Source organism: Argopecten irradians, chromosome 16 (assembly GCF_041381155.1).
Source record: "Argopecten irradians isolate NY chromosome 16, Ai_NY, whole genome shotgun sequence".
Classification (NCBI taxonomy): Eukaryota; Metazoa; Mollusca; class Bivalvia; order Pectinida; family Pectinidae; genus Argopecten; species Argopecten irradians.
Window position 1 is genome coordinate 29,375,912 of NC_091149.1, and position 12,128 is coordinate 29,388,039.

General features: G+C 39.0%; 1 protein-coding gene across 2 annotated transcripts in view; it reads left to right on the forward strand.

Moving 5' to 3' along the window:
* Positions 1-12,128, forward strand: part of LOC138310941 (titin-like) — a 255,773-nt gene that overhangs the window by 196,139 nt on the left and 47,506 nt on the right. For both annotated transcript variants that reach the window (XM_069252300.1, XM_069252301.1), the window contains 21 exons: positions 355-624; positions 875-1,144; positions 1,429-1,695; positions 2,073-2,339; positions 2,525-2,791; positions 2,978-3,244; positions 3,452-3,718; positions 3,911-4,177; positions 4,697-4,963; positions 5,963-6,229; positions 6,427-6,693; positions 6,947-7,216; positions 7,484-7,771; positions 8,063-8,359; positions 8,646-8,948; positions 9,295-9,597; positions 9,717-9,831; positions 10,001-10,173; positions 10,577-10,864; positions 11,112-11,414; positions 11,650-11,952. In XM_069252300.1, coding sequence (XP_069108401.1) covers positions 355-624; positions 875-1,144; positions 1,429-1,695; positions 2,073-2,339; positions 2,525-2,791; positions 2,978-3,244; positions 3,452-3,718; positions 3,911-4,177; positions 4,697-4,963; positions 5,963-6,229; positions 6,427-6,693; positions 6,947-7,216; positions 7,484-7,771; positions 8,063-8,359; positions 8,646-8,948; positions 9,295-9,597; positions 9,717-9,831; positions 10,001-10,173; positions 10,577-10,864; positions 11,112-11,414; positions 11,650-11,952 — 5,586 coding nt within the window. The remainder of the gene's footprint in view (positions 1-354; positions 625-874; positions 1,145-1,428; positions 1,696-2,072; positions 2,340-2,524; positions 2,792-2,977; positions 3,245-3,451; positions 3,719-3,910; positions 4,178-4,696; positions 4,964-5,962; positions 6,230-6,426; positions 6,694-6,946; positions 7,217-7,483; positions 7,772-8,062; positions 8,360-8,645; positions 8,949-9,294; positions 9,598-9,716; positions 9,832-10,000; positions 10,174-10,576; positions 10,865-11,111; positions 11,415-11,649; positions 11,953-12,128) is intronic.

Consider the following 12,128-nt stretch of genomic DNA (forward strand, 5'->3'; position numbering starts at 1 on the left):
CGTGGTACTACTCCTCAGATTAAATATCTGCGTGGTACTACTCCTCAGATTAATATCTGCGTGGTACTACTCCTTAGATTAAATATCTGCGCGGAACTACCTTTTACCCTTTATAATACTCCATATCTCACTTGACTTTAGTACAGCCCCTAATTTTATACCTGTGTGTTACAGAGGCCCCACTAAGGATCATTGTTCCTTACCTACTTTATTTATTTATGTATCGTCACGAACAGCCCCTAGTTTTATTCGTGTGTGTTACAGAGGCCCCACTAAGGATCATCGTTCCTTACCTTCTTTATTTATTTATGTATCGTCACTAACAGCGCCTAATTTTATACGTGTGTGTTACAGAGGCCCCACTTAGAATCACTGTCCCCCTAAAGGACCGCTACGACTGCTCCGAAGGCGAGAGCATCACCATGGAGTGTCAGGTCAACAAGAGCGGAGTCCCCGCCATGTGGCTCAAGGATGGTGAGCAGATTACGGCTGCCGATGGTTACGAAATCTCTGTGGACGGAAACCGACACATCCTCACGATCCCGGTGGCTTACCTGGATCATGAGGCTGATTACAGCGTGATGATCGGCAGTCAGGTGTCGTCTACAGTACTGTATGTGGAAGGTACGTTGACTTATAGAGTTATATATCCATCTTCCTTTGTATTAGATTTGTCTTTATCCATTTGTATTAGATTTGTCTTTATCCATTTGTATTAGATTTGTCTCCCTTTGTATTAGATTTATCTCCCTTCGTTGTAAGATTTATCTTTCTTTCTATAAGATTTTTCTCCCTTTGTATTAGATTTTTCTCCCTTTGTATAAGATTTATCTCCCTTTCCTGACTGCTGATTCCTGACCTTTTTGTTATACAGAGGTTGCGGCTGCGTTCACACACAGATTGACGGATCTCACCGGTATGGAGGGCGAAGACGTTGAACTGTCAGTCGAGCTCAGCAAGCCAGACGTGAATGTGAGCTGGATGAAGAATAGGAAGCCCCTGACAGCCAGCGACCGAATTAAAATCTTGTGTGATCGTTACCGCCACGTCTTACAAATCCAGGAAGCTATCCCTGAAGATGAGGGCGAATACACCATACAGCTCAGCGACAACTCTGAATCCACAGCCAAGCTCACTATCAAAGGTAAGCTCACTATCAAAGGTACTAGTTAGGTGACTTGAGGGAATTCAGGTTTATTACTGTTGCAATAAAAAATAGGTATATATTTGAATAATTTGAAATGTTTACGTTTGATCATCACATGGCTATAATTTTTTTTACAAGCACATAATTATGTCGTATATAAGGTTAACAACTTTAAATTTTGGTAAAAGGATTTTAACCAAAAGCAAAAGGGATAAAAAAAAAAACCCACCAAAATAGAATATCAAAAAGTTGTTAATGTGTTTGCTGTGTTTGATTACCAGAACTACCACCAGCCTTCAAACGGCCTCTGGAGGACATCCAGGCTAAGGAGAAGGACCAAGTCAAACTAGAATGTGAACTCAATAAGGAGGAAATCCCAGTGAAATGGTTCAAGGACGGCAAAGAAATCACGCCAACCAAACGTATGGAGATCATATCTAACGGCTGTGTCCAACAGCTGGTCATCGATGACGTCACCCTCGACGACATGGGCAAATACACCTGTGTGTGTGGCGACGCGTCCACTGAGGCTGTCTTGTCTGTCGAAGGTTAGTGTTACCATGGTGACATAGTGTTATTATAAGGAATATGGCAGGAATTTTTAAAATAAAATATTTGAAATAACTTTTTATCAAAGTAATATATAGGATAAAGATATAATATTATTTGTCAATAGAAATGTTAATATTTGTGTGAAATAAAGTGTTATGGTAATTTCTGATGAAACAAGCATTCATTGATATATCACAAGCAGGTATTTGTCAGGTAATTGCAATGTTTTATTTTATTGTTTGTTTTTGGTACTTTCCATTGTCTCTGGCTGGTGTAATTCCCTTGAATAAAAGCTACTCTAGAAATCCTTTGTATTCTCTATGTCTGTCTAAGAAGTTACCTGAGTTATAAGTATTTTCTATCGTTGATCCAGAACTACCACCCGAGTTCCGTAAACTTCTTGAGGACCAGACATCCCTGGAGAAATTGACCGTTACTCTAGAATGTGAACTGTCCAAACCAGACATCCCTGTAAAATGGCTGAAGGACGGTGAGGAAATCTCGCCTTCAGACAATATTACCATAGTAACAGACGGATACCTACAACAACTTCTCTTCGCCGAGGCATCGCTGGCAGACAGCGCCACCTACACTTGTGTGTGCGGTGACGTTTCTACCAAGGCAATGCTCAAGATTGAAGGTGAGTTCAAGGTCACACTAGTACTTATATGGTAATCTTACTCTTGTATATAAAATACATCTATGTGCATCATCTCCTACTAAGAAAATGAACATCAACCTGAATGGCCAGAATTTTCTCACTGCAGGGAATATAGTTTTGTAACTCTTCTTTCGTTAATTTTTCGTTTTTGTTTTGTTTTCCAGAAGAGCCTCCTAAGTTCACGAAGGCTCTGGAGGACCAGACTGTAAAGGAGGAAGTCAATATTGTCCTGGAATGTGAACTGTCTAAACCCAACTACAAGGTTCAGTGGCTTTGTGACGGACAACCAATCCAGCCCAGCGACCGTGTCAGCATCACCACAGATGGCTGCACACAGCGTCTGGAGATCCTCGACGTCACACTTGATGATGCCGCTAAGTACACATGTGTTTGCGGGGATGTTTCAACTGAAGCTACCATCACAGTTGAAGGTGTGTATGTGTAAAATAGTATTAATTTTAAGATTTAAAGTATGATTTACATTTGTCTACAACTAACATTTTGGTTCATTAATAAGCGTCCCCTTTTTTACAATTATTTAAGCGCCCTGAGCCCTTATTACGGCGAATACGGTAAATAAAATAATGAGAATAATCATATGTATGACATTTTTGTAGAAATTGAACTGGAATTCCGCAAACCTCTTGAGGAAACTGAAGTACTTGAAGGTACCACTGTAAAACTCGAATGTGAACTCAACAAGAAGAACGTAACATCTAAATGGTATAAGGATAATGTTGAGATTGAGCCAAACAACCAGTTCTCAATCTCTGTCGACCAATACCAACACTCTCTCACGATTACCGATATCACACTGGACGACGAGGCTGACTACAAGTGTTCAGTCAACGATGTATCAACATCAGCAACTGTCTTTGTGGAAGGTAAGGTTAAAGGTCAAGGCCATTTGTCAGTAAGTTTGAATCCTCAATGTAAATTTTCAGCAAGGTCAAATGCTAAAATCATACAACAGAATTAAATGTGAAGGCCTTTTTGGAGAAAACTTCATTTTTATACAAACAAATACTTTATATCTCTACATTAAAATTTATAATGATAAACATTAAAATGAATGGTTGCCATGGTTACAGAGCTTCCTGTCGAGTTCCTGATTCCACTGTCTGACATCACTGTCATGGAGAAAGATGCCATTTGTCTTAATTGTGAGGTCAACAAACCGGAGTATCCAGCCAAGTGGCTGAAGGACGGACAGGAAATCAAACCCAGAGACGGTCTCAAGCTGATTCACGACAAGGCTTACCACCGTATTGTCATTGACGAGGCAGAACTTGATGACGAAGCTGAGTACAGTGTTGTCATTAATGGAGCCAAGTCACGTGCCGTTGTCCTCGTGGAAGGTTAGTTTTTTTTATTATGTTTGTATTTTGCAAATTTTACATCTTAGTTATCCACAAAAACCAAATTAAGGGAAAGTTCCATGAGAGAGAAGAAAGAAAAATAAAAACAATCTTAGTATGTTGACAATATGAGGTTCTCTAAACCTTTGCTGTACCTCATTAGCAGTTAGTAACTGTAATTCCGTTTTACAGAGGCCCCAGTGGAATACCTGAAGCCCTTGAAGGATACCCAGGTAACCGAAGGCGACAGTGTTACCATGGAGTGTGAAGTCAGTAAGCCTGATGAGGTGGCCAAATGGTATCTGGACGGTGAGGAGATCAAAGGATCTGACCGCATCGAACTGGTCGTCTATAGCACAACCCATCAACTTATCATCCATGATGCCAAGGTCAGCGATGAAGGATCTGTCTCCATCAAAATCGGGGACAAGAAATCCACAGCTAATCTGCTGGTTGATGGTGAGTTGTTTTACGTTTTGTCTCCTACTTTTAGTTTAAGACAAATATGTAGGTCTTCTGGAATGTATAAATTTTTTTGCAAGTCTCAATAAGATGTTTCTGTGTGGATTTTAGCATACAGGACTGTCCTCCATTCATGAGAAGTTATATCTGTTGAATTATGATGTTTCCGTGGTGTGTTCTGTGTTTTTGACTAGATCACCACTGCTCTTGAATCATGCAAATCTTGTACCCCTCAATGCAAAACCCCACTTACCCATGTTCATCACGTTTGTTGCTATTTGACTACCCATGATGCACCATCCACTTTTGATTTGCACACAATGCTACCTTCAGATCATCATAATATTATGCCCTAGTCTTCAATGCACTTTTTGTGAAAACTCTGATAATAAACTTTGATTACCCATAATTCCATATCCTGTCATTCTTTACCCATAATTCCATATCCTGACCCTGATTACCCATAATTCCATATCCTGTCCCTGACTTCATTTCCTGTAAATCTGCTTTCTGTAGAATTACCGGCCGAACTTGTACAGGAACTGCATGACTTGAAGGTGCCTGAGAGAGGTACCGCTGTGTTTGAGTGTGAAGTATCTCGTCCTAAGGTCAAGGGCAAATGGTACAAAGATGATGAACCAATCACAATCAGTGATGGTTACGACATTCGGGTGGACGGCACCCGTCATCTTTTGTACCTCCAGCGTGTCTCTGGTGAAGATGTTGGGACTTACAAATTTGCTTTTGATGACACAGAAACTAGCGCTGTGTTGTCTGTGAAAGGTACAATGTTGTACTCAGAACATATTGGTGTAGTGGTATCCATAGCAACATAACCTGGTAGTCCTAGCCATAGCAACATAGTCATAGCAATGTAGTTGTGTCCATAGCAACTTAGTCAGTTTGTAACCAGTACAGCTATTCTGCTTGCTTCCTGGGCTTAAGTTCTCTGATTAATGTTGGGTAAATTCTTACAAACTGAAGTTTTAAACCAATATCATTATTTTAGAAAGAAAATAGTTTGATATTTATTAGATTTCAATACCAATAAGCCCATGCTACAAGTAGAATTGACTGGAGTTAAAATTTGCTGTTCATTTACCTACAAATTCTGAACTTTTTATTTCTGTTCTTTTTCATATTATATTGATACTTAAAACTCTTTCCTATTCTTTGTTATCTTCCTAAACAATACTTTGTCCGTTTATGTTTCTTTAATTAACAGAATTGTATTTTCTTTATTTTATAGCTTTAGATATTCCATATACTTCAATGATTATCTTTACTAATTAGGCTAAAATTATACTCAAACCTAGCTGTTTTAGCAATGCTGTATTATACTAGCCGTTCCTGAATATGTAGCTCATTAAGGATTTAGTTCTCACTTACCAGATATATCTTTTATTTCTTTTCAGTATGCATGTCTTAATTTTCAGCATTAATATTTGTTGTTATGAAATAATATTACAGTTATTTTTTTATCGCTATGTACAAAAATGAGTGATCATTGCTACTATGAATTTTATAAGAAAAGAAACTAAAGATTATTTGGATCTACAATAGATAGTGATATTTTTCTGAAAAGCTAATGTTATGGCTAAATGTCTTACAAAATAATTTAAAAAATCACAACTTTCAGTCTTAAGTATTCTTTGAAGATATGTAAAATATATATACTTTCCTTTCCCAGGAATAAGAATGATTGCTAATTCTGCTTTTACTTTTCACCCAGGGATAAGAATTATAATTACTAATTTTGCTGTTACTTTTCACTCCCTACAGAAATACCACTTAAAATAGTCAAACCTCTGACTGACACTGAAATCTTTGAGAAAGAAGAGATGACCTTCACCTGTGAGGTTAACAAAGCCAATGTCAAGGCCACATGGCACAAGGATGGAGTAGAGATTGTACCATCTGATCATATCCATGTGGTTGCCAAGGAAATGGTTCACACATTGAAAATCACAGATGCCAAGTTAGATGACGGTGCCATATACCTGTGTCAACTTGAGGATAAGAAAACTGCAGCCACGCTTACAGTTAAAGGTAGGGCAACAACAGACATTTGTAAACTTTTCAGTTTTGGTTTTCAAATTGCTTGAAATTTTTATACAGTAATCAACATAGCAACAAAAATATCTCCTACAGTATTCACAAAAGAATCTAATGAACCTATTTTGTGAATTTTCACTTCAAAATCTTGAATCATGAATCTTAATCTGCAAAATGTTTGACATTTATAGAAGAACCACTGCAGTTCATCAAGCCTCTGGGTGATGTTGAGGTTATGGAAGGAAAGACTGCTGTATTGGAATGTATCGTGTCTCGACCCAACCTCAAATCCACCTGGATTTGTGATGGCAAACCAGTGACCGCTAGTGAGAGGGTCAAAATGACCAGCCAGGATAATGTCCACACACTGACCATTACTTCAGCTGAACTGGATGACGAAGCTGAATATACCATCAATGTCATGGATACTCTTTCAACAGGAGCAATCTTTGTGGAAGGTAAACAACTTGATACGTAGAATCTGGATATTTTTTCCCTAATTAGATAAGATTTGTAATATGCTCGTATGCAAGGTTTAACATGGAAAAATGGAAAAATGTCAACATTTGATATTTAGCAATAGTGTAAAATAAGACTTTTTCAGAAAAAATAGGAAACTTTAACCCTACCATGTATTTCTATTAATAACCCTGGATACATTTTCACCTACTCTTGACAAATAAATTTAAAATATAGAACTTGTCTCTACAGAGGAGCCAGTAGACTTTATCCGTAAGCTGGAGAATCTCGAAGTACACACCATCCCAACCTCCGCAACCTTCGAGGCCGAGGTTACAAAGGCTGACCTTGTGGGCAAATGGTTCCGTGATGGTAAACCCATTGCGGAGTCGGACAAAAACAAGATGGAGGTTGTCGGTACTGTACACCGCCTCACTATCAATGACATTGATGGTGAAGACGAGGCTGACTACAAAGTGGTCGTCAGGGGCAAGAAGTCCGAGGCAGAACTCATCGTCGAAGGTCAGTTTAAACACGATGACATTTTTTAAAATCAATGTCATAGAGAGGTAACAATGATTGGATAAGGAATATTTAATTAAATTATCGAGTAGGCAAGTTTTTATGCCATAAAAAATGTATTTTTCTTTACAATCTTTAAGGGTTTTAATAAAACTGATTATGATACCAAATCCAATCAAATAAAATTGAATGAGATTGAATACCTAAGGCATAGATAAACCCTAAAGGGAGATAACTCCTTCACATCACTCCTGTGTTCCCTTCTAGTGCCTCCTGAGCTGTTCCTTGACAAGGCCTATGAGGAGGAAGTTATCCTTAAGGCCGGACAGTCCACTGCCTTTGAAATACCATTCAAGGCCAATCCACAGCCATCGGTCACTTGGTCATACAATGACCAGTCCATGCCTGAAGACAAGAGGATCGAGGTCCAGTCCATCTACAACATGACCACTCTTCGTCTGGCCAAGGCCAAGCGTACAGACACTGGAAACTACACACTGACCCTACAGAACCAGTCTGGAAAGGCTGCAGTCACCATCAAACTCAAAGTTCTAGGTAAGGTCAAGGTCAAACTTAAATTACAAGGTAAGGTCAAGGTTAAACTCAAAGTATTAGGTTAGGTCAAGAACAAACTCAAAGTACTAGGTAAGGTCAATTTCAAACTCAAATTAGTATTTAAGTCAAGGTCAAACTCAAAGTACTATAAGGTCAATGCCTCTATCAACTCAAAGAACTATGTAAACTTAAGGTCAAACTTTAAGTTCAAGTTTTACAAATACTAGAACTCATCATAAACATCAGTTGTTGGTGGAGGATAATTTAATCTTGACTATTTGTATTATACAGACAAACCAAGTGTACCCAGGAACTTTGCACCAAAGGAGGTCACTGCTGAGTCTATATCATTGGTATGGGAGACCCCAGAGGATGACGGAGGAAGTCCAATAACTGAGTACATCATTGAGAAACGTGAAGCCAATCGCCGGTCCTGGTCAGAGATCGGTACAACATCCGAGACACAGTTCACTGCCACAAAGCTGCTCGAGGGCAACCAGTACTTGTTCAGGGTGTTCGCCAAGAACGACATTGGACTGAGTGAAGCAGCTGAACTTACCGACGCCGTCACAGCCAAGAATCCATTCAGTAAGTTTATAGTGAAGCAAAAATAACGATATTCATCAAAAGTTTTAGTTTCTACATTTTGGTGGACCTTGTTAGTGAATTTGGCCATGAAGTCTCAGACTAAGAATATCTGAAATAGAGTGTATGAGATGAAATCTATATATATTTCTAAAGTTAGTAGAATGTGAACTTTCAAAACTGTCAGCTTTAAGTTTAGTAAGGTAACCAATTAGTTGTAGGTTACATTTGCAAATCATTCTTTCTTTCAAAAGAACAATATGTTAAACCATGTTTGATTGGTTTACAGCCGTACCAGATGCACCTGATGCTCCAATAGTATCAGACGTTCTGAAGAAGTCTGCCACGGTTTCCTGGCAACCACCAGCTAACGATGGCGGCTCACCTGTGATTGGTTATTACCTGGAGCGTATGTCTGGGTTCAGTCCACGCTGGGTACGCCCCGTTACAGATATCATCCCCGACACATGGTACAATGTGACCGACCTGACGGAGGATAATACATATCAATTCCGTGTGATCGCAGTAAACAAAGCCGGAGAAAGTGAGCCCAGTCCACCCTCCGATACCATCACTGCTAAGGATCCATTCGGTTAGTTTGATGTTCACAATACTGAAACAGTTATGTTATACTCAAATCCTTATATATACAGTTTGGTTTAATTTAAACTGCCTCAATCACTAAAGCAGAACGTAATTTCTCTACAGAAATGAGATAAATATTTGTCAATGAAATAAGACATTCGACTTCATCCACCAGATGAAATCTATTTATTTCTAAATTTCACTTTTATTTTAAAGCTATATTCTCTACATATGTAGTTAAAATTAACCCCATCCATTTTATACTTTATTTAGAAATTAAAATTCTATGACACTACAGGAATTATGCCATTTTATTTGAACCAGGATATCTATTTTTGAATATCTATTTATAGACAAGCCTGGACCACCCAGTACACCTGAAATCATGGGCACTGACGATTCCTCTGTCGCGCTCAAATGGAGCCCACCAGAGGACGATGGTGGTTCTCCTGTGTTCAACTACGTCATCGAGTACCGCCTCGTCGGTGCCTTCCGCTGGACGACCGCCAATGAGACTGCTGTCCCAGAGACGACATTCAGCGTGACTGGACTGAAAGAAGGTTCTAACTACGAATTCAGGGTCAGCGCAGAAAACAAAGCTGGAGTTGGTCAACCGTCACCTCCAACCAAGCCTGTCAAAGTACAAGCCCCTATCGGTATGTGCTTATAGATATCACTGATATGAAAATTTAACAAAAGTCTTTTCTGTTAATGTACTGGTACTGATATGATATAACAGGTGATTTTAACACTGTTGTTTTCTTTTCCCCAACAGTTGGTGTTGCACCACAGCTTCTGGAGCCTCTTCAGGACACCGTTGTCGTAGCACCAAAGGACGCCATCTTGGAATGTGACCTTGACCTTGGAGAACCTGAATCGGAAATCAAATGGTGAGTATTTTATTCCGTATGTTTGTTTGTTCACACTGATCAAATCTGATATATCGCACCCACTTTACTCTATATATATTGTATATTATACTATGACATGAATAAGTCTCTGATATCTGACATCTTTGACCTTGGATGTGTTTTTCCTTTTCTCTGACCTCTGTTTCAGGTTCAAGGGTACAGTACAGGTTGAGAAGAGTCCTAAGTACGAGATGAGTTATGAAGATGATATCGCCGCCTTGGTGATCCATGATACAGCACCAGAGGATGCTGATGTGTACCGCTGTCAGGCCTCCAATGTGATTGGTCAAGTGCAGACGACAGGAACACTATCTGTACACAGTAAGTGTCTGTTATACTCTCTAAACAAAGTATGGATATACTCACTAAACAAAGTATGGATAGACTCTCTAAATAAAATATGAATATTCTCTCTAAACAAGAGAGGAATATGCTCTCTAAGCAAAGTATGGCTATACTCTCTAAACCAATGTTAATATATGTTTAAATTATTTATAAGTAAGAATAATCTCTCAGTTAAAACAAAGTGCAAATTTCAATAGCTGTAAAATGTCTGTATACTGCCAAATTACAAACGTAAGCTCTTTTTAGTACTGTATGTATAACTACCATGTAATATTTTATATCCATACCTTCAATTCATAGAATTTTTACAGGATTTGACAGGGCCAACGTAAACATTGTGTGAGTGAGAACTAATATTAACATGACCTTTATTTTACAGCTCATCCCAAACTTGAGTACGACAACAAACTGAAGAGTAAACAGATCCTGAAGGCCGGCTCCACACTGACCGTAGAGGTCAACATCAGTGGTATCCCATCACCCAAGGTCGTGTGGCAGAAGGACGGTCAGCCCATCGAGAAAACAGCACGTCTCAGTATCGATATCACTGAGGAAATCTCCACTCTCAAGATCAAAAATGCCACCATGGATGATACTGGAGTCTATAACATTGTAGCAGAAAACACCGTTGGAAAGGCTGAGGCTAGCTTTGACATCAACGTTAGAGGTATTATAGTTTTCTGCCCTATTTCCTTTTTTTCCGAAGAGATAAGTTAGTTTAAAATTATTTTCGCCTTGTCACAAAATGATTTAATGATTAATTTTGTTCTGAACTGAGTGTCAGGTAATATATCAAGATAATTATAGTGACAACAACTAAAATATTTAAAGATAATAGCTCTTAGCTATATAAGAGGACTTTGTCCAGTAAGATAATTCTGGAATCCTCTAAACTTGATTCGTTTCTTTCTCAGACAAACCGTCCAAGCCTAACAACCTTCACGTTGTCGAGGTGATGAAGGACACCGTCGTCATTGAGTGGGAGAAACCTACGAGTGACGGAGGTGCTGAAATCACTGCCTACATCGTCGAAAAGCGTGACGCCAAACGTAACACCTGGGCTACATGTCAGAATGTCGACGGAAGCACGATGACCTTCGCCGTAGAAAAACTCCTGGAGGGTAACGAGTATTACTTCCAGGTCTCTGCTCAGAATGAGGTCGGAACCAGCGAACCAGCTACCATGGAGGAGGGAACAATCGCAAAGAGCCCATATGGTACTACAACTCGTATTACATATTTAACATTACATGAAATTAAGAAGATATAGGCAATGCCTGATGTCTTATCCTTTTGACAATTGTATCTTTGTCAAAAAAAGTTTTTTTATTCAAATTGTTCCATTTAGATGTCACATGGAAAATTTCTAGTTCAATCATGATAAATAGACATTAGACGATGAAATATTTTTTGATATTCATCTTCATTTAATCATCATTTCAATATTTACAGATGCCCCTGACTCGCCTATCAATTTAAAGGCCACCGATACCACCCCCGAGACAGTCTCCCTGACCTGGGACGCTCCATTGAAAGATGGCGGCTCCCCAGTCACAGGATACATTGTGGAGAAACGCCTCATGGAGACAACGCGCTGGTCTAAATGTAACAAAAAGGCCGAACCCGATACTGTATTTACAGTCACCGATCTGATTGAGGACAGCGACTACGAGTTCCGTGTGACAGCCGAGAACATCGTCGGACTCAGTAAACCATGCCAACCCATTGGACCAATCAGAGCCAAGCTTCCTTATGGTGAGCAAATGATCTATCACTATGAAATTGGCTGAAGATAAATTATGAGCTTTCTCAAAACTATCACACAAAATTTACTGGTATAAATTGAACTATAGATAGAATAAAATATGTACATGTCTCATTCTTTTAATTTTACTTGGATTTTGAAGTGTTTTTGATGACATATAAAAGCA